At 36.4% G+C, this 20101-nt stretch overlaps 2 protein-coding genes across 3 annotated transcripts; one reads left to right on the top strand and one right to left on the bottom strand.

Moving 5' to 3' along the window:
- Positions 1-8695: 8695 nt before the first annotated feature.
- On the bottom strand, positions 8696-14631 carry LOC110711122 (expansin-A13-like). The gene is made up of 2 exons (XM_021889497.1): positions 13887-14631; positions 8696-9222 (listed from the first exon to the last, which is right to left on the bottom strand). Exons 1-2 carry the CDS (start codon positions 14375-14377, stop codon positions 8916-8918), a joined length of 798 nt encoding a protein of 265 aa, XP_021745189.1. The 5' UTR covers positions 14378-14631; the 3' UTR covers positions 8696-8915.
- A 1371-nt stretch (positions 14632-16002) lies between these two features.
- Positions 16003-19759, top strand: LOC110711121. Of its 2 annotated transcripts, XR_002509274.1 has the most exons (9): positions 16003-16134; positions 16422-16793; positions 16965-17050; positions 17561-17639; positions 17731-17790; positions 18162-18283; positions 18409-18480; positions 19213-19366; positions 19479-19759. XR_002509274.1 is itself a non-coding variant. In XM_021889496.1 (8 exons), exons 2-8 carry the CDS (start codon positions 16422-16424, stop codon positions 19313-19315), a joined length of 894 nt encoding a protein of 297 aa, XP_021745188.1. In that variant the 5' UTR covers positions 16003-16134; the 3' UTR covers positions 19316-19759. The 2 variants fall into 2 exon arrangements, 1 of the variants encoding a protein (XP_021745188.1); XM_021889496.1 differs by having other exon boundaries at positions 19213-19759.
- The last annotated feature ends 342 nt before the right edge of the window (positions 19760-20101 follow it).

Raw genomic sequence — 20101 nt, 5'->3', positions numbered from 1 at the left:
CCAGTCGGCAGGTTGCCGAACCATTGCTGTGCAATTCCCTTGAGAGTTGCTGGGAAACACTTGCACCAAGTGGGATCATCCAACCCTTGAAGGTACATCAGGTTGGTGAATGCCATCAGATGGTCTTCCGGGTTAGTAGTGCCATCATAGGCGCCTACTAAAACATTTTTTACTTTGGCCGGCTGAGCGGCTTCAGTAATTTCCTTGGAGAAGGCCGACGGCTGTTCACCAAGTCTAAGCAGCCGTAGCTGCCAGTCCATAGGTTGGACGTTTTTTGCTGCAGGTCCACCAAATGGAGGTGGCTGCATAAAATATTGTTGTTGCGGCACAAATGGTAAATTTGGTACCGCCTGCGCACTATGAAAGCCAGACTGACGGGAGGTGCCGCCTGACTGACTCTCATGGTACGACTGAGTTGGCCTCATCGAGGCATTTCGCAAACTGTCCTGAAAATTTGAAGTAGAAGCCGACTCTGATAATCGGTCACTCTTCTTCTGCTCTAGCAGGTGCCGAGCATCTGTGAACGTCTGCTTTGACCCGTCCGCCTGAATATGACGAACCGGTTTCCTATTTCCCGTAGGATAACGGAGTTTTGTGAAATCAAGAGCAGACGGCTCCCGCTTCTTAGATTTAGGATGGGGAGTCGCCTCTCGCCCTTGAACTGGCTTCCTCTTCAGTGAAGTGGAAGGTTTTTTGGCCGCCTGCTCTTTGACTGAAGCAGGCGGTTTTTTGTTGATCAACTCTTGGATCTCTCCCTTGAATCCCCTCATGAAGGTCATGAGTTCGTTCCTTGTGATGGGAGCAGACCCATCAGTCGGCTGTTGCCGAGCAAGCGGTGCGCCTACTGGCTCGCTTCCTGTTTGAAGATACTCCCGTTCCCTTATTTCAGTATGACGGGTACGGCGGGCCCTTAGGGTCCCGTCTGGAGCTGTATGAGTTTCAACTTCAAATTCACTTTCGGTATCATGGTCCGACTGAACTTGAGGGTCGTCTAGGGGACGCCTCTCTTCTGGGGTCGGTACAGACTTGGATGCCATCTCTGAAGTACTCTCCCCACAGACGGCGCCAAATGTTTCGGGGTTTTCTGATGTCCTGCGGGAGAGTTACAATTCCGAGACTGGAACCGGACGCCTGTACCTGCAAAATAACGGAGACTCCTGAGAGCTCCGCCTCCAACGGTCAAGTTAGTACCTGATTAAGGAGTAATTAATACAGAAATTAATGTAATAAGGTCTCTCTAGGTGAGAGTATTTAATGTAGGTAATCTGCTTTGCTAGCGAGATCAGCCGGTTATTAGTGTGTTCCGTAAATTATTCGGTCCCTTGATTAATGAGGATTAATCGAGTATTTATAGCCTTGGGAAGCGTGCAACTCTCTAGGTTTAAGGTAAACCTAGGGCCGAACGGGCTTCTAGACTGAAATGGGCCTTGATGGCCGGTTGTCCCATTTGGCATGGGTGGACACGTGGCGTGTCTTAAGTGGTCCGTGGAGGACGCGTGGCGGAACCTGGTTGGTCCACTTGTCAAACGGCGCTTGGTGGATAAAAATCCCCTAATCAGAAAGGAGAGCCACCAACCACGTGGCGTAATGAGTAGTTGAGTAGGTGACGTGGCGTAGTGAGGGGAGTCTACATGACATGTGAACGTTCTTAGGAATGCCTTTAAATATATTAGTATAGAGGATTTGTGGGTTACAACTCTCGTAAATCTCTTGATTCCTCTCTCCACATGGCTTGGGTTTTGATATTTGTTTATAGTACGGGGCCTTGTCGGCTTATTCCATTCTATTATATGCCTGCAATATTTGGTAGTAGGGAAGAGATTGAGTCTTCCATCTGAGCCTCCTTAAACCCTAGAAACGACTCTCTTTATATAGAGTGTCGTAGAGTAGTATACAAGATATAAATAATATATTCTACGAGATTACAAAGATAAATATCTTTTATTTTTTGATATTATCTCCTTATTTACATATTTGTTTAACACCTAAAAATAGCAAAATTTCAGTGTCAACACCAACCTCCCTCCCACGTTGAACACCATGCACCACTTTCCCCTCCCCCGATGATGAACACCACGCACTTAGCCCCCTACCCCACTAAATAGCACGAACTCATCATGGTGGGGTTTTGGGGCTAGGGAGGGGAGGGCAGTTGTTCGGGGCTAGGGAAGAGGAGGGATGGTTTTTAGAGCTTGAGCAAAGGGGTGGGTTTTAGGGCTAAGGAAAAGGAGGGGGCGATTTTTGGGGTGGGGGAAAGGGAAGGGGTTGTTTTGGGGGTGGGGGAAATAGAGGGGGTGGGTTGGGGAGGAGGGTAGGTTTCGAAGGTGGGGTTGGAGAGGGGGCATTTCTGGTGGTGGGGATGCAGAAAGAGGGCTGTTGGAGGTGCAACAATGTTGGTGTTAGAGGGGGGGGAGAAATAAAAATTAAATAATTTTTGTAAGCCAGTCGTAGAGCAACACGTGGCATAGTTAACCTGTTCACCAGCTTACATCTAGTTTTGACCTATTTGAATTTGAGACCCCCAAATGTTGTAATGTTAAGAAATAATTTAAAGGTTGTCTTATATAAATTCAACCACTTAAGGGTTGTATTATTTATAGAATTTTTTCGAATTTTAAATTATCAATAATTAGCATTACTTATATAAAAAAAATGATATTAAAAAACTATACATTAAGACGATTCTAACAAGCACCTACATGACTATATTTGATCTTATGCATAAAGAAAAATCGAAATCAAATGGTGTATATTAATAGTGTTGTAGGGAATTTTTCAAACTCATCTTTGAGCCCTATTGTGGTTCATGCTTTTAGGCATGGCGGCGTTCCAAGGAAAAGAAGCTAGAGATAAAAGAGTCGCCAACAAGGTTTAGGAACTTGTAAACCGTTCACGGGTGTGAAGGTTACACCCCATTCACGATCACGGAGATTGCTAACTCCATAGTGGTCCGAAACCATGACTGGATGTTCGGGGATGATGGTAAGAATCCAACCTAAAAGAGATTGAACCCGCCCTAAATATGCCTCTACTCAATTCTTATGATATTCATGTGCGCTTTTCGATCAACATACATACATCAAGTTAATCCTAAACCCATTTAATCTACGCTGGTTGATTATTAATGCACAATCAAATCTATCATTGGTGATCACTTGAATTAAAAATCATATTAGCCTAAAATCAAATTATTAATTATCTTATTAGGCGTGATTTCAAGTAAAAATTCCCTTTAAACCTACAAAAAGGGGCGTGATCAAGCAATAACAATAAATCATAAATAATCAAGCAACATATAATTAATACAACAATCATCATCATAACAACATCATCAAAACATCATTAATAGTAAGATCCTAGGCATGATACTAAACAGATTAATAACAAACCCTAACATGTCACTAATAATCAAAATCAAAGCATTATCCTAAACATGATACTAGGGATTATAAAAACATCCTAAACATGATACTAGGAATTAAAAAAAAAACATCCTAAGCATGATTTCTACTCCAAAATCAAAATAATAATTAGGGTGATTGAATTACTCATTTTGATGCCTCAATCTTCTTGCTATTAAAACAATACACACGTTAGTAAACTTCAAGAAAGTTAAATCATAAAGTAAATAAATCAAATATGAATGGAAATATAGATTTGGGACCAAACCCTCAGAACTATCAACCCTTTCACGTCGAGGTCGAAGGCAATGTTGGTATGGCTAGAAATATTCAAATCTCGCAAATGAGGAATTCTGACTGATTTGGATGATTATCAAGGATATGTTTAGGCTAAGGCTAAAAACATTGGAATTAAGAATTCCGGGTTATGATGATTGAGATTATTGATGATTGTTGATGATCTGAAATGGGGTAAACGACCTCTATTTATAGGGAAAAAAGAGAGTCTGAACGATCAGAAAAGATCATAATTTGGAACGGAATAAAACAGGTTCCATCGCGGGGCGACAGAAGTATCGCGACGCGACAAAGTCCATCGCGGCGCGATGGTTCTGTCGTTCTGCGATGGTTTCTAAAGATAAACAGCCGTACATAATTTGATTTCCAATATAATTGGGTTAACGAAACATATCCGGACGTCTTTGAATTTGATCGGGATAAAGACTATTAAAACATAAGTTTTATTCAGTTTCGAACTCTTTTGATCTTTATCTTTTTCGAAAAGGATAGATTAGAACCTTCTAGAGACATCTAGAAGCTCCTAAGGAATCCTAATGGGTTTAGGATTGGGAATAAGGTATTTGGACCCTCACATGATTATTGGGTCGTAGGTAAGGTGGACCTAGCTCGGTTTGGGCTCGGTTTAGTATTTTGGTCATAATTTATTCGTTTTAATTCGGATTTGGGCTTATAATATATCGTTGGAAAGATCTTTTTTACCCCATCCAACTAAGAAACAATTGGCCCAGGATTATAGACCAAAATAATCTGGCTTGGACGTTTTTATGAGTTGGACAAGAAATGAATGATTTTAAGGTCACGAAATGAATGATTTTTGGTTTAAAGACACGAAATGAATGATTTTGGATTAAACCATTTTAGGAAGGTTAGGGGTATGGTCAAGGCTTAAGGGAACTTCACGAGACTCTTCAACTCTTTATTGAACTCGTAAATCAGAACGTGAAATGTACTCATCACTGGGTTTGGTTTTTGGGGAGACACAATCAGGTGTCTACAAGTGTTAAAGTCAAATTTGGGCTTTTACTTGAAATGGAAGGAATTGAATAAGCTAATACTCCCTTCTTTCTCTTTATTAGAGAGCGAGTGATGAGAATTGATATAAGGATGAACTAGAATCGGGAGGGAATCTCTAGCCACCTAAGTTATCCTTGACTCTTAAGCACCACTTCCTTTATAAGACAACTTCTTTGTCATCTTCTTCAAAATTATATCTCTATCCTCACATGATCCCCAATTCTATTTTTTTTTGTTTGTTAATTAATAATCTCAACTCACATTTTAACTTTTTAATAAGCTATTACTGCACTATTTCTTCTTTAATATTTTTTTATTTCTCAACAAATCTCATTTATACAATATTTTACTCTATTTATTTCACCTTTTTTTTATAGTTGTGCCGATCAAACCAATATACACTTAAAAAAACTGAGTATCAACTTAAAAAAGCTAAACTGAACATAGCCTTATACCAAATATTATATTGACATAAATATACTTTGTATAATATTATTTTGTCAGAAAATTTTTAAATTATTTTGAAAAAAATTTAATTAATTTTATGTTTTATCTAGAATAATTAGAAATAAGATTAAATAAACAGCCAATAACAAGTGTACATATAATAACTTTTTTTAATAAAAGGGGCAATATAATAATAGTTTTTTTTTAATAATAATAAAAAAAAAAAAAGAAAAAGAAAAAAAAAAGAGTAATGATGGGGACTTTCCAAGTGTCTTAAAGTAGGAAGGTCCTAGTCCAACAGGAGCCAAGTATTTAGAGAAATAAAGATCTATCTAAGATATTCTTTTTATAAAGTTTTTTTTTCCTTCGTTTGGACCATTTAGCTGTATTCTAGGAATAAAAATGTGGTTAAAATTTGTAAGGCTAATATCTTGATAATAACTGTTTATTTAGGATATTGGTTAGTGGGCCCTATTTACCTGGCTGTAAGTCATCACCGTCACGGTGTGATCCAACACCAAGAAGTAGCTAGATAAGCAGATGTCACATTTCATGGCCCAACATAGAAAAAAATAAGATAATGTTGATTTTTCAATGTTTGAATGCCACATAATTTTGATAATTTTAATTTTATGTGGCACGTGAAAATAGAAAAACACAAAAAGGTAACTATTTAGGGATTGAATTTTTATAAGTGGTATTAACTATTAAAAGACTAAGTAATAATTGTGTTGATTAGAGATGTAATGACTATTGACTAATAATGAAAAGTGAGAACTTACTTTTCATGTTGTTCTTCAATTTAATTCAAATTTGTAAGTGTATCGATTTTATTGGATTTTGGATTCTAATAATGAGAGCTCACTTTCAAAATTTTGACAATAAGTGGGATTAGAGATAAGTTTAGCTAATATGAGTATGTATATGATTCACATTGTGTATACGTACAGCATAAAGGTAGATGTAAATATGTACAAGTACATGATGAAGGCATTAAAAGCTCACATTTAAAATTTTAAGGATTCATATTAGATTGATTAAAGAGTTTGCCAGAACTTGAGCATATAGTGTACAGGATGATATCGATATGGTTTAGGTAACTGGGTCGGACCTTTGTATTTTTTTTATCACGGTCCATACCGGCCCATTACCCATATCGACATACTTCGCCAGTCACATGGAGACCCGCTTCCGACCACGTGGACACCCACCGCCCACTTGTAAAGACCGCCACATGATACCTGCTTAGAGATTTCTATAAATATCCCAACATATACACTTCTAAGGTACAAATTTTCTTAACTTAAAACCTTTCAAATTACCTTTACAATCATATCATCCATTTACTGACTTTAGCATTAGAGCAGTTATCCTCAGAAAAACTTCAAAGACAGCTAATCTACTTTAACTGTACATTTATCCAGTTAGACAATAAACCATTATCGACCCAAATACAAGTTATCGGAGCTCATCCGAAACACATAATGAAGTCACCTAAGCGGACTTTTAGTATTGATTATGGGATTGAATTTGATTTGAAGTCTTACTAGCTAAATATTAGATTCAATTTATTTTTATATAATATATTGAGTTATAACTTAGTAAGGGAAAAATTTTGCTGAAAAAAGAAAATTATAGCAAATTTGTTTAGTACAGAATTTCAGTGTCTTTAACAGAATAGTATTTTTTTAAAGCCATGTGTTACAATGAAAAATATCTTGTGATTTGATTTATTATGTTTATTAATTTCCATCAAATAACAAAATACTAGTGTGTAGCCTAAGTGATTTGCCTCGGGTTATTACTATTACTATATTGTACATTGTATTTGTTTACTTAGGTAAGCAAATTTGACATATTTTTCTAAATTTTAATAATTGTTTTGAATTTTTTTTAAAAAAATTTATTTAGTTGAATATTTGGTTCATCTTTTTAAGTAATTTTGTTTTGCATTTTATTTGGTTTGTTTGAATTTGAAGAATATGTCTTGTACGTAGTGATCTAAATATTTTCCACAACGATAAAATAAAATTACTACGAAGTATATGTCATCATATAGAAAAAAATATGACACAATTTTTCTAGACATTGAAGTATAGTTTCTAAGTTATTTCGTATCAAAATTTAGAATGCTTTAAAATTAGAGGGTGTTTGTTTAGGGGGATAAAAATGGTGGAATAAGGATAAAAGATGAGGATAGAAGAAAAGTAGTATTTGTTTGGAGGGATGGAGATTAGTAAGGGGTAGGGGATATGGATAAAAATACCCACTTATCCCTCCATTTCTATAACTAGGAGGGTATTGTAAGGGGAAGGGATAAGAAATAGGTTGAAAAGTACCAAATTACCCTTAATGAAATTGAAAGGGTAAAGAGAAAGGATAGAAGTTAATAAGGGTATTTTTATAATTTTATTACTTATCCCTAATTTATTTCCCATACTTACCAAATATGGGATAAGAATTATTTATCCTTGTCCTACCTAACAATTCCCTATCTTTATCCTTCCTTCTTATCCCTCTTATCCCTATCCCTATCCCTCCAACCAAATGCCCCGTCACTACATAGTGAAAAAATAGAACAACCAAACTCTCATTTTATTCAACTTAACTATATGTTTGTTGAGTAAGAAAATACATTAAATAGATAGTTAAGATGGTAAGACTTATAATGTATGGACTATGGAGTAATACTCTTGGTCCCAAGGTAACATATAAGCATTTAATTATTTTCACATGTAAATAAGTAATACTTCGTACCAAGTACATTGCTAATGGCTAAAAACGTCTTTTAATACGAAATACGAAGTATGTTACGGAGTAGTGTAGATTATACGAAGTAATACGTAATACATAAAAAAAAATTAAAAATAAAGTGTTTAGTTTACTGGTGTTTTGGGCTTCTTGAGCCTTGACTAAGCTTAGGCCCACCAAATGCCCCTAAGTATATTCTGAAATTAATGGAGATATAATATTTTCTGGGATTTTTAATGAACATGAAACTTTTACAAAGTCTAGAAAATTTTGTAATTACAGTTGGGTTGAAGGCTCAACAGTCAATGTGCTTAATCAAATCCATGAGAGGCATTGGATTGAGCGTTCAGGATTAAAATCAGTTTGAGACTGTCGTTAAGAATTTTGGCAAGCTGTAGTACATAACATTACATAGATGACTGCTGCTTCTACTTCAGGTCTCCTGTGCTTATCCTCTTAATAGTCTTAACCATACCGTGGTTTCGTGTTTGAGCAAGGGTCTTGTGCTCAGCAGAATCATATCCCCTGATGTATTTCAAGGCTCTGAAGCATGCTTCAGCTTCAGCTGAGGAAGCTATGTTGTGTAGCTCGATTACCAGGTTGTAAACTAGTAATGCAAACTCTAAGGTCTGTTACCAGATTGTAAACTTGTAATGCAAACTATTAAGCTTGAGTTCCAGGTTGTATTGCAAAGTACTGAGATCGGTGTCCAGATTGTAATGCTTAGTGCCGAGCTCGGTTTCCAGGTTGTAATGCAAAGTACTGTATTAAAGACAGACGAGTAAAGAAGATGGCAATGGCCTACCAGCCATAAATTCCATTTATCTCAAAAATGGGGAATAGTGTACATCCACATACAATGATACAGAGATCTAGAATTTATCCTAAGCCTTTGGCTCATTCTTTAGTTTAACCTAACTAATGAAGGTGTAGCAAGAATAGCTTATACAGCTGAACTCTAATCCAATAATTTCGCAGTATAAGATCACGAATTGTAGCCCTCTAATCGAATTGTTTGCCTTCAAATGTTTGGCCAGTTTTCCAACTCCTTGGAGCTACATTATATGATTTGAGAATAGCCCCATCACTTGTAGTGACCTCAAATGAAAGAGGCTGCTTTTCCAAATTAGCATTGAGTATCCAGTTCTGTCCCCAATTCCTTGACATTGGAAGCCATCCAGTTTGTGACCCCTTAACTTTTACGGTGGTAACATCACCTGCCCCTGCAACATTGCTGATGAGAACAGACATAAATACTCCAGACGCATCGATGGTAAACCGAATCCCTCCTTCCTTTCTGCATCTAATCCTGCTCAAAACCAAGGAACAAACACTTCAACAGGCAGTCGAAAAAAAAGTAATTTGCTGCATAGATCATTAAGAAATTAAATGTACGGAGTAAAAAAAAAAGAGAAAAACTGAATTTATCTACTGAGTTTAAGGGACTTTAAACTATCTGCATCTAATTGCAACTCTCTACATCGAAATATCAAAGTAATTCAATTATTTGTTGAACCAGAGCTAGCTTTATATCTATGCTTGAAGGCAATTGATAAAGAATAATACGGGTTCCAGTACATATGAAGCAATAAAATGGAAGTGCTAGCTGTTATATGTGGATTAATTTGCTGCAGAAGTGCAGAGTGAGAGATATACTACATGGAAACACAACAAACTGGTGTGGTCGAGGTAAAAGACATTCTTAAAGAGGAGTTCTGAAAGTACATAAGCAGACCACCAGCAGGTTCCAGGCACACAATTAACTTGTATCATTGTATGTAAAAACCTAAAAAGAAATGAGATAACATGATCATCCAGGATCCAGCTATATTAAGCACGCAAGACTCTGTATCAAACAAATTATGAATACAATACATAGACAGCTAAAGATTTTACCAAAATTGTGAAGTACTTTTCATAACTTTAGATGCTATATTATACATTACATAGTTGTTGAATTATTCTTTTTTCCCTAGTCACTGATACCCCAGTAAATGGGTCACACACACACACACACAAGTGCTAATTGTCACTGCTGCCACTCTTAATAATCTTTAGTGGTGTTACTGGAGTAGTTTGAAAAGCAAAAAGGCAATCTTTCCTTAAAAATGTAGTTAATATTTAAAAACATCAGCATTATCAGTAATCACCCTCAATTTTATATAAAATGGACACCTATAATTTATGGCCAGGCTAAATTTTCTTAATATGTGCACCATTGCATAGCTTGCAGGTTACTTGGACTAGCAGGGTGCATCTTGACATTTGGGCAGAACAAATGGCAGCTAGATCATACTGGCCATATTCTTCTAATCTCTTTATAAAATTTTAACTTAAGTTAATCAAACAAAGATCTTTAATTCTGAAAGTACGTCTAACTATAGCATCTACAAAGAACACCAGATAACCCTGAATCAAACTCTGACTCCCCTCGGCTTTACAACCCTTCACCAAAATTGTTGAGGGGACACAAGAGCATTCTTCCTCAAAGTTGATGGATAAACAACCAACAATCGAAGCCTTAATCTCAAAATATTAGCTCAGCTACATCTTGTACTCGCCAACCATGATCCTCTTAAATATGCTCCTGCAAATTCAACTTCTACATGTCCCAATATCGGCATTAGCACCCTCAATATATTTAACTGCTCAGCTTAATATGAAATGGGCATGGATAGTGTATGGGTAAAATAGATTTTCTTAAGACAGGCTTAAGCTTTGCTTGCAGGTTATTTGGACTTGCAGGGTGTATCTTGGCATTTGGGCAGAATAAATGCCAGCTAGAACATATTAGCCATCTATTTTACTAATCTCTTGATAAATCTTGAACTTAAAGGCAATTTTAGTCCGCCCACGATTTTTAATTCAGAAAGTAAGTCTTAAACTCTTAATTTAGCACATTCACAGAACATCAGATTGCCCTGAATCAAACTTCCATTCACCAGATGCCAGACTCTTCTCCTCTTCTGTATACCAAAGCTGTTGAAGAAATACAAGAGAATTCAGCCTCATAGCTGATTATGTGAGAACAATTTCATCCTTCAAAGGTTAACTTATCTGTAAAGAATTTTTAAATTATCTCCTAGCCACTCCAAATTCCATTATAACTTATATCTTCAGAAATTCATGAAAGAAGACATAATTGTGGAAGTTGTGCTTCCATCAACTATTGGTAAATACTCCCACTAGGCTACTATCCCTGTTCAATCTTCTCAAAAAAATACTTCATCTCCACTTCTGTTGGTTTTAAAAGGCCTCAAAATTAGGTGCTTGGACGTTGTATATAACTTTTCCTCCTCCCTGTTATGGAGATAATCCACAAAAGGCATTCAAGCATTAAGGAATGGTATGAAATAAAGTTCAATAATAGGATATCATTGGCAATTTGACGGTTCTAATCCATTGCAAGGGCTATTTGTCATGAAATTTCCAAAGGGAATGACATAAATAATAGTCGAGAAACTCTAAAATTTGAAACTGCATAGCAGATGTTAAAAAGATTACACTTATCTAGTACAAAAGGGATACGGAGTACTAAGAGGAGGCAGGTCAAATAGAGACTGTCCCTAAAACATGTTTATCTATTTTATCCCCTAAAAAGACAGATAGACAGATAGTTAAGACATGATTTTACACTACGTATGGATAACAATAGTGAATGGAAAGGGAGGGGAGGGAAAAAGAGGGAAGAGAAAAGGTGGTGAGGAAAGGGAGAGAGTGACCTTTCAACTGTTTTCCAAATCTTTCCAACAATGGAGGGATTTTGTTTATTGAAAAGGGAACCTTGCCCTATCTCAAATAAGGGAAATTATTGTGATAGACCCAGGGTGCCTGCCACCACTTAAGGTGTATACTCAAAGGAAAGGGAGGAAAGCAGAGCAAGTCCAGCAGGGCCAAAAGGAAGGGGGCCAGTAAACAACAGTCACAGGTGGCGGGGGAAGCAGACAAATTTGATTAACATTCCACTATGAAGGAGTGCACCATGAAACCTGCAGTTTTGATTCTCTTGACAGTAGGACAAACTCCAATTAATGTTAGGGTTGTTTGAGATTGCTTAAGTATAAATAGACGAGTAGAATGTTAGTAGATGTTATGTGATTTGAATGTTATTTTTGTAAGGGGGAGAGTAGTAGCCTCAAGCTGCAGTGTGAGACTAATAGCCTCAAGCTATTGCCATTGTAAGAACCAACCATTAGTCATCTAAAGACTCAAGCTTTCCACTGTCCACTCTATCCTTTAAATTTCTGCTTAACTACAAAATTACCCAAACCAAATTTTAGTCTATTACAATTATATCCCTCACTTTCCCTGCCTTCCTTTTCCCTCCAAATATTCCTATCCAAACATAGTCTATAAGAAAAGCTTTTCCATAGCTCACATGCACGAAGAATTATTATGAAACTGCACTAAGAATTTAGGGAGTTTTTTTTTGCTTAACTAATGATTTTCCCTGTGTACCAATTTTTTTAAGATATATATTCTTAAAACTTCTGTGAACCTTGTATGGAGACCATGAACTGCCTTAATAGACTACTTGATTAATAAATCAACTGAATGCAAGGATGTTGTCCGACTTATTCCTCTTCGTTTTACTGAATGAACAGTTACGTTATACCAAACATGAACAGAAGAAAGAAGAAAGAGTATGAAGAATCATACAGAATTTTGGATCATTGATTTAGGATGAAATGTGATCATATGTTCATAACATTTTAACCCACAATGCTTTATGAGTTTTATGACTGCGGCTCTTCTATGAAGGCTCTGTAAAAGCACCACAATGTGCAATCCATCATATAGTAAATATTATACAGGATGAAAGTAACTGAATAAAAAGGTAAATTTGTATCAAGCAGTGCTAAACTTGGCCCGTTGGCTGTGGTACAGCATACTCCATCCATAAAAGAATAGCACTTGTCCCAACCCCTCAAGATTTAGGATTTAAGATAATGTCGGCTCAAACCCTTGAGAATAGTTCAAGAGGATATCTCACATTCTCAGGTGATCAAATCATGAACTACTCCTATTTTAGGAAGTTATAAGCATTTAGGAAACACTATAAAGATCATTATACTCGTATTCCCCGATCAAGGTTTGCAAGGAGCATGAAATTTTTTACATGCTTAGCATATGCAATAGAAGATTTTTTAAACTATGTGTGAGCACTATGCTTTTGAAGGCAAAAAAAATTCTTCTCAAATGGCAAAGTTTAATCTGATATCATTGAAGCAAGCCCGTCATTATAGATAAAACATCACCCTTCTTCAAGTATGAAAATCTACCTAAACTTTGCAAAATTGACCTGTAGGCCGTAGCCAATCCGAATTACCAAACCCAAACCAAAATTTACACAAATTCCTGTATTTCACAAGCAATAGGGGGCTAAAAAATCCAACATGTAAAGAACATAGTCTACAATTACACATCCTCATAGAATCATAGCTGTTTCCTTGAAATTTGATATGCTCTCAAGGACTAGCTTTGGTATTAATCGCCCTACTTTTTGTACTTCGTAATCAGCTCAAATAAGGCAAGATCAGTGGTATCAGTTCACAACAAGTTCAAATATGAGGTTAAGTGAAAAAACATAGCCTACGAAGTTTCGAACCCAGGTTGAAAAACATGCAACTAAGCTACCAACAACTAGCAACTTTATCAAGACAATTACATTGTAACACATGCAATTGATGACTACAATATCTCATAAATTCCCAACAACAATAATCACAAAACCCCTTTTTCAATTGCACCACCTATTTAAAATAATCAAACTTCAACACCTGAATTAATTCCAATCAAGCTACATCTACTAAACAAAACAAACCCAAAAATATCCTCGCATGTCAACTAGCTTAGTTGGTTAAAGTCTCGCGGAACTACTCACACCCAATACCTCAGATCAAATCCCATCTACATTTAAATAACCAAAATACCAAAAGAATAAGAGAATGAATATAAATATATAGTATATACCTTCGATATTGAACAGCCATATTGCCAGCTTTCCAAAGAGCGATCTTCTCAAAAGCTTCAATAGGAAGAACAAAATGCTTATTGGGAGGATTACAGCGACCACCACCATCAGCAGTAAACCCAAAATTGGGAGCACAAAAATTAGTAGCAGTAACAAGAATAGAAGTACCCGGAATACAATTCCGAAGATCCTCAACACACCGAACTTCAAAACAAGCGCCGCAGATCTGACCCTTGTGAAACAAAGCAGTGCTCAACCCGACAGTAGCTTTACCGTAGCCGGATTTTTCGAGGTTGCCGTAACCACATGCACCACCGACGATGTCGCGGGGGTCTGCCGCGGCGTAGTATGTTGCACGCGCTGACTCCCATTGGGAGAGGAGGGGGGAGGAGGAGGGTGGTGGGTTGTAGTGTGCAATGGAGGGGTGGAGGAGAGAGAGGAGGAGGAGTGATGGAATGAGTGGGGAGAGGGAGTGTGAATGTAATGGCATTATTATGGACAAAGAGAGAGATTTGAGGAAAGTGAGAGAGAAAGGGAAAGGGAGAAATGTTAAAGTAGGAAGGTTAGTTGTTTCACTTGTTTGGGTGTTCGTTTGAATGTGTGTAGTGTGTTTGTCTTTTTGTAGCTTTTTGAAGAGTAAGAAAGAAAAAGAGTTGAGAGAATGAGAGTGAGTGGTAGATGGTTTCTACTTTAGGAGCACTTTGTATAAAGATCAAAGTTTTGGAATTGATACCTTGTAAATATTCTTTATGCTTTGTTTGTTTAAATATAATTCCAACATCTAAATTATTAGATTCGAAAATGTGGGGAGAATAGTTTAAGGCTAAATAATGGGGGAGAAGCGAAGTTCGCTAATAGCATGGATGGATGTTCACTTGAATTCGTAGAAGAAAAGCGTATGAATGTCATGCTTTGAAAATTCGCGTGAACTTGTGTCAACTAAACTAGCTCTAAGTATAACTTTACGTTTATTAGAGTTAATTTTCACATTTTTTAAAGAACATGAAAACTAACTCTAATGAATATAAACTCTAATGAACATAAAATTATCTTAGTAATAGTTGTTATGTTCATTGGTTTTCACGTTTATGGGAATCAAATTTCACATTCTTTTAAGTTAGGCTTGTTATTCAACTGATGCACAGTACCCCTTATACATACACCTTCACCATTATATTTGGAGTGTACAGTCAATCAACTTTGGTATTTGTGTGCTTTTAGTCCCTTGATTTTCAAGTGTGATAAATTAGTCTCTTAAGTTTGCTGACTAAGTCATTAATGACTCAAGTTATTAGAGACTGAGAATTGCTCTCTTTCCTTTAACTTTGCTGACTCATTGGTGCTCAGCTATTATTGCAGCTAGAAAGTACAAGTCTTGGGTGGCTAAGAGACCAATATGTCACACTTTAAAGTTGAGGGACTAAAAGCACACAAATACCAAAGTTAAAGAGGACTATATTATGGCTTTTTTTTTAAGAAAACGATATGGAAATATATTAATGGAGGTCAAGTCCTGTCAAAGTTTGTAGGTTTTGAGGGAGGGACCTAAATAAACGAGTTCGTTACAACCTTCAAAATCTCACCTCGCTACAAGATAGGCAAGGATATTTCCCGACCTTTTGACATGACACAGAGAAAAATCAGCAAAAGAAGAAGAGAGAAGCACTATATCTTCTACCAGCAAGCTAAAGGGATCAAAGCCCTCCCTTTTCTGCCCAACACACTGAACAACCGTGAGGGAGTCACTCTCAATAATTACTCTATTGTACCCCAGGCGAATAGCTAATTGCATACCAAATCGGCAAGCCCCGGGCTCAGCGAGAGCTGGACTCCACCCCGCACTTTCCCTGCGAACAGCAGCAGCCAACACCACGCCCATCTCGTCTCTGATCACAGTACCCAGCCCTGTATACTCACTAATGTGAGCATCACAATTGACTTTGACAAACCTAGCACCAGGACATTTCCAAGAGCACACAGCAGCAGCAGCAACATTAACAGGCGGCTTAAAGACACTACACGCATATTCCCCATAGTCAATAACATTCCTCACCAAACCAGCAGCAACAGAACTGGAGAAGACTATATTATGGCTTAACTCATCATATTTGTGATAAAAAATTAAAAACCAACCTTTCCCATAAAAAAAGGAAAAATAAAAACCCATAATCTTCTACTCCTATAATACGAAACTATAAACTCATCCCCCTCAGCGTGCTCTCTTCTGCCCTCTCTCAGTCCTTAAAGGTAACTTCCCTGCACATTTCTTCACACTGTATTCAATTATGCTCTTAATTTCTCTAATTTTTTTTAGCTTTGCTCTAAACTAAACTATCCATTTTGCATTTTGGGGTTTTGTACAATTGATTTATTTAATGATTATCTGTGTTTTTGATGTTGTGCACTTTTCTTTAACTTTCCAATACTGCCCAAAATCTAGATCAGAACTGGGTTTTTTTAGTTGTTGATTGGATTTTATGAATATTTACAATTTTTAATTATGTAATTTTTGTGGCATGAACCTTAATTTGAAGATGTTGCACATGTGTCGTGGTGGAAACCCTCTAGAATTAGCCAAGACTGCTGGCTGCTTAGCTTCCTTTCAACATAATAATTTCACCCATTATCCAATATTTGGATATTCAAGTTGGAAATGCTCAAAACCCAGAAATTATAGGGCTCAAAATTGGGGTTGTAGAATCTTGTTCAGGGAGAAAGGGTGTAGGAAACAGCTGATAACCCGAAATTCAGAGAGCGAATTCGAGGTACTGGATGATGAGGGGGAGCTTGATGGACCTCAGAAGAGGTTTAGGGAAAGAGGAGAAGAGAAAGACTATGACCGGGACCCGGAATTTGCTGAAATTCTTGGTAACTGCCTTGATGATCCGGATACTGCTCAGTCCAAAGTAAGATTGAATTTCCTATGAAGTTCGTGTTTTTTATCTTGTAGAGTATATCAATATTTTTAGGTGAATTTAGCTGATTAATTACTGTTGCATTGCGTAATGAATGAGAAATAGTGTAAGGGTTTGTTTTGTGATTTTGAGTTCTTAGTGCCTTAGTGAATGATGTTTCAGGTGGAGGAAAGGTTGAGGAAAAAAAAGAACAAGATATTGCAGGTTAAAACTGGTTCTGGCTCACCCATGAAAGTTACATTCAACAAGTAAGTTTGGGCTATCATCTTTGAAATCATATACACAGCTGCTTTATAGTGACCGTTTGTCGATTGTGTTTCAAGTGTTGTTTAGATGCAAATTCATAGTTAAGAAGAGTGTCTAATGTGTAATTTGTGCAAATTCATTGCACACTATGGCAAAATTATCATATATGAGGTGCAAGTCCAAACTCCTAGTCTGCTTAGTCTGTTGTAGTCCAAAATCTGTTGGCTTTTATATAACCTGGATTACTGGTAAGGGACAATATTGAATAACTTTTGAGTTAACTTGTATTTAACCTGGATCGGATGATTATTTGTTAAGTGGTAACATGTTAGTTTCTTGTGCTGTATTACTCCCATTTCGCTTTTGGTTTCTTGGTAAAGCTAACAGTCTAACGTCTCAATCAGCAATTGAACTTCTTTTCATGCCTGTAATAGTCTTTGCAATGTTGTCTTGTTTTGTATAACCATGAATTAAGTTTGTTCATTCATTTTAGTCTTTTTGGTGGTTGGCAGATTTGATTTCACAAATTCATATATATGGTTTGAATTTTACAATTCTCCACTACAAAAAGACGTTTCTTTGATTTGCGATGTAAGTCACTATTCTTCAAAAGTCAGGGTATATGACGCTAAATGAATCTAATTTAATGGATGTAGTTTCATGTAATCTTGTTTGCTTATAGGTTATTCGGTCGTGGCACATCATTGGACGTCTTGGTGGTTGCAATTCACTGAATATGCAGGTAATGCTTTTCTTCAGGAGCATGATGTTTAGTGTATTGTTGGAGATATGTACTCTTGCCAAAAGTTGATACTTGTGCAATTTCTTAGTTCAATTGTTCTTGGGTGCACACATTGATGTATATACAAACTAGCTTTGTATATTATTTAGTTGCATGAATATCTATTCATGCTCCTGATGATTCTATGGATTCTTTGGTTCATGAACATCCTGAGAATAAAGTTTTGTTTCATTCATCAGAAAGGCCTCTCTTTTTATCAACTTAATGCAATTACTAGTATACATAGAGAGGAAAAATTATGCCCTTCAAATTAACTTTGTCAGTAGGTTACAATTACTTTCTAATTCAAAAGCTTTCTGTCTTTGATGCAGTTATCACAATCTCCATTAGACAAAAGACTAAGTTATGACGCTATCCAAGGAGCGAATGTTGATCCGACCACCTTTTATAATATAGGGGATCTTGAGATTCAAGAGAATGTGGCACGAATATGGTATGAAGTTTAATTCAAACTGAAAGTGATTTTGCTTGAGCTTGACTCTGCTTTACTTGTAACAGACTGCAAGGTTCTATAGTATTTGTGGTGTAATTACTTACTTTTGCTTAATATGTCTCCAGGGTTGATATTGGGACAAGTGAATCGCTGCTTCTGGATGTTCTATTGAATGCATTGACACAGATAAGCTCTGAGTAAGGCTTTTTACCTTCCCCGGTTCCCCATCTATCTTATTGTTAAAGTCTCAGTCATATCTTGGACCTAGTTTATGTATATGTGAGGGATAAGATGAATTTATTTATTAATTTAGGTAATCTTATTACTGCAAAATGAAAATCTGATGATGGAAGTGGAATGTATAAGATATTTATAACGGATAGGAGCCTAGATATGTACATATGTAGTAATGCTATTCTTTTCTGACAACTTAAAGCCTATTTTACTTTGGCTCTTCAGCTTGTCTTCCTACCCATGTCGAACAATCGACATTCTGACGAGGGTATATAATTTTTACACAACACTCCATGCTCACTCATTCACTTCAATTATCTTGAACCCCTAATTGTAGAAAAAAAAATGTACAAATAGAATGAAGATGAGAATAAGTACGATATGTGTTCACAAGTACGTTTCACACAAGTATTTCAACAAAAATTAACTATCAAGTCAGCTTAAGATGTGTGCATGCATCTGTATGCTTTAACTCACGCAAAGTCTTCTAAAAACGAACATGTTCCGTATATGTCGTGTGACTCGTGTCCTTGCAACCATGTCCAATTCTAGGATGTGTGTCATGTCTGATTTTTACATTCTAGTGTAGCAATTATTTTGATATGTACCTGCATCCCTATTCTCCTTCATATATACTAGAGGATTTATATCAACTGTTTAGATTAACTCTTGTGCTTGGTGTTCCAAATGGGCAGTTTTGTTGGCATAAAACAAGTTGTCTTTGGTGGATCTGAATTCGAGAATTGGAAGGAAAGCTTGACCGTAGAAGATCCTGGTTATAGTGTGCACAAGATATGACAAGCCTATCTAGGAGGAGCATATGGTAACAGTTCGTTATGATATATGATGGTATGCCTCTGCAAGTTATTTATCGAGATACTTGTATTTTTGAGAAGCCAAAGCAAAGGTCGCCTTGCATTTGGAGCCCTTACCAATATTGGAGTAATTTCCGTGACACCAGGAACCACTTCAAGCATGCTGTGATATTGTGGATCAAAGTGGAACGAGCTGATATGTCATTCAACATGCTTTCTACAATGGTGAAGTATTGTACATCAGCCAGAGAATGACTTTTTGCAGAATTTTAAATTCCTTTTTGCATAAAGTTGTTTGTAATATCATCCAAGATGTGAATTGAACAGTCTTTAAGTTTTTTTTCAGGATGTTCTTCAGTAGAAGTTTCATTTGTGATATTGACTAGCCACATAAATATCAACAAGTAACAAAATCAATTCTGCATTACTCTCTCCCTTTCTTATTGATATTTATATTGATGTATAAAAAACCACACTTCGAGTTTGTGCAAGGTCCCGTAAAATTCACTACCATGTGTAATTTCAAAATAATAAACTTTAAAATTTTTAAAAATACGCTATTAGAGATCAAAAAAAAAAAAAAAAAACCAAAATTGATGTTTAAAAATGTGTATTGAAAAGTGTTAAAAATAGCAACTAAGAACTACATCAAACAGAAGGTGTATTATCTAGAAGTATTATTAATGTAAGCACATTTAACCCCAAACTAATCCCATATCAAATTCATTTGGAGGAAATATCATCATAATATGAGATTGAATCTAGTCTA

The sequence above is a fragment of the Chenopodium quinoa genome, unplaced genomic scaffold (genome assembly GCF_001683475.1).
Source record: "Chenopodium quinoa cultivar QQ74 unplaced genomic scaffold, ASM168347v1, whole genome shotgun sequence".
In the NCBI taxonomy this organism is placed as follows: Eukaryota; Viridiplantae; Streptophyta; class Magnoliopsida; order Caryophyllales; family Amaranthaceae; genus Chenopodium; species Chenopodium quinoa.
Note: the sequence above shows the minus strand (reverse complement) of the source record. Positions and strands in the feature narration are given on the sequence as shown.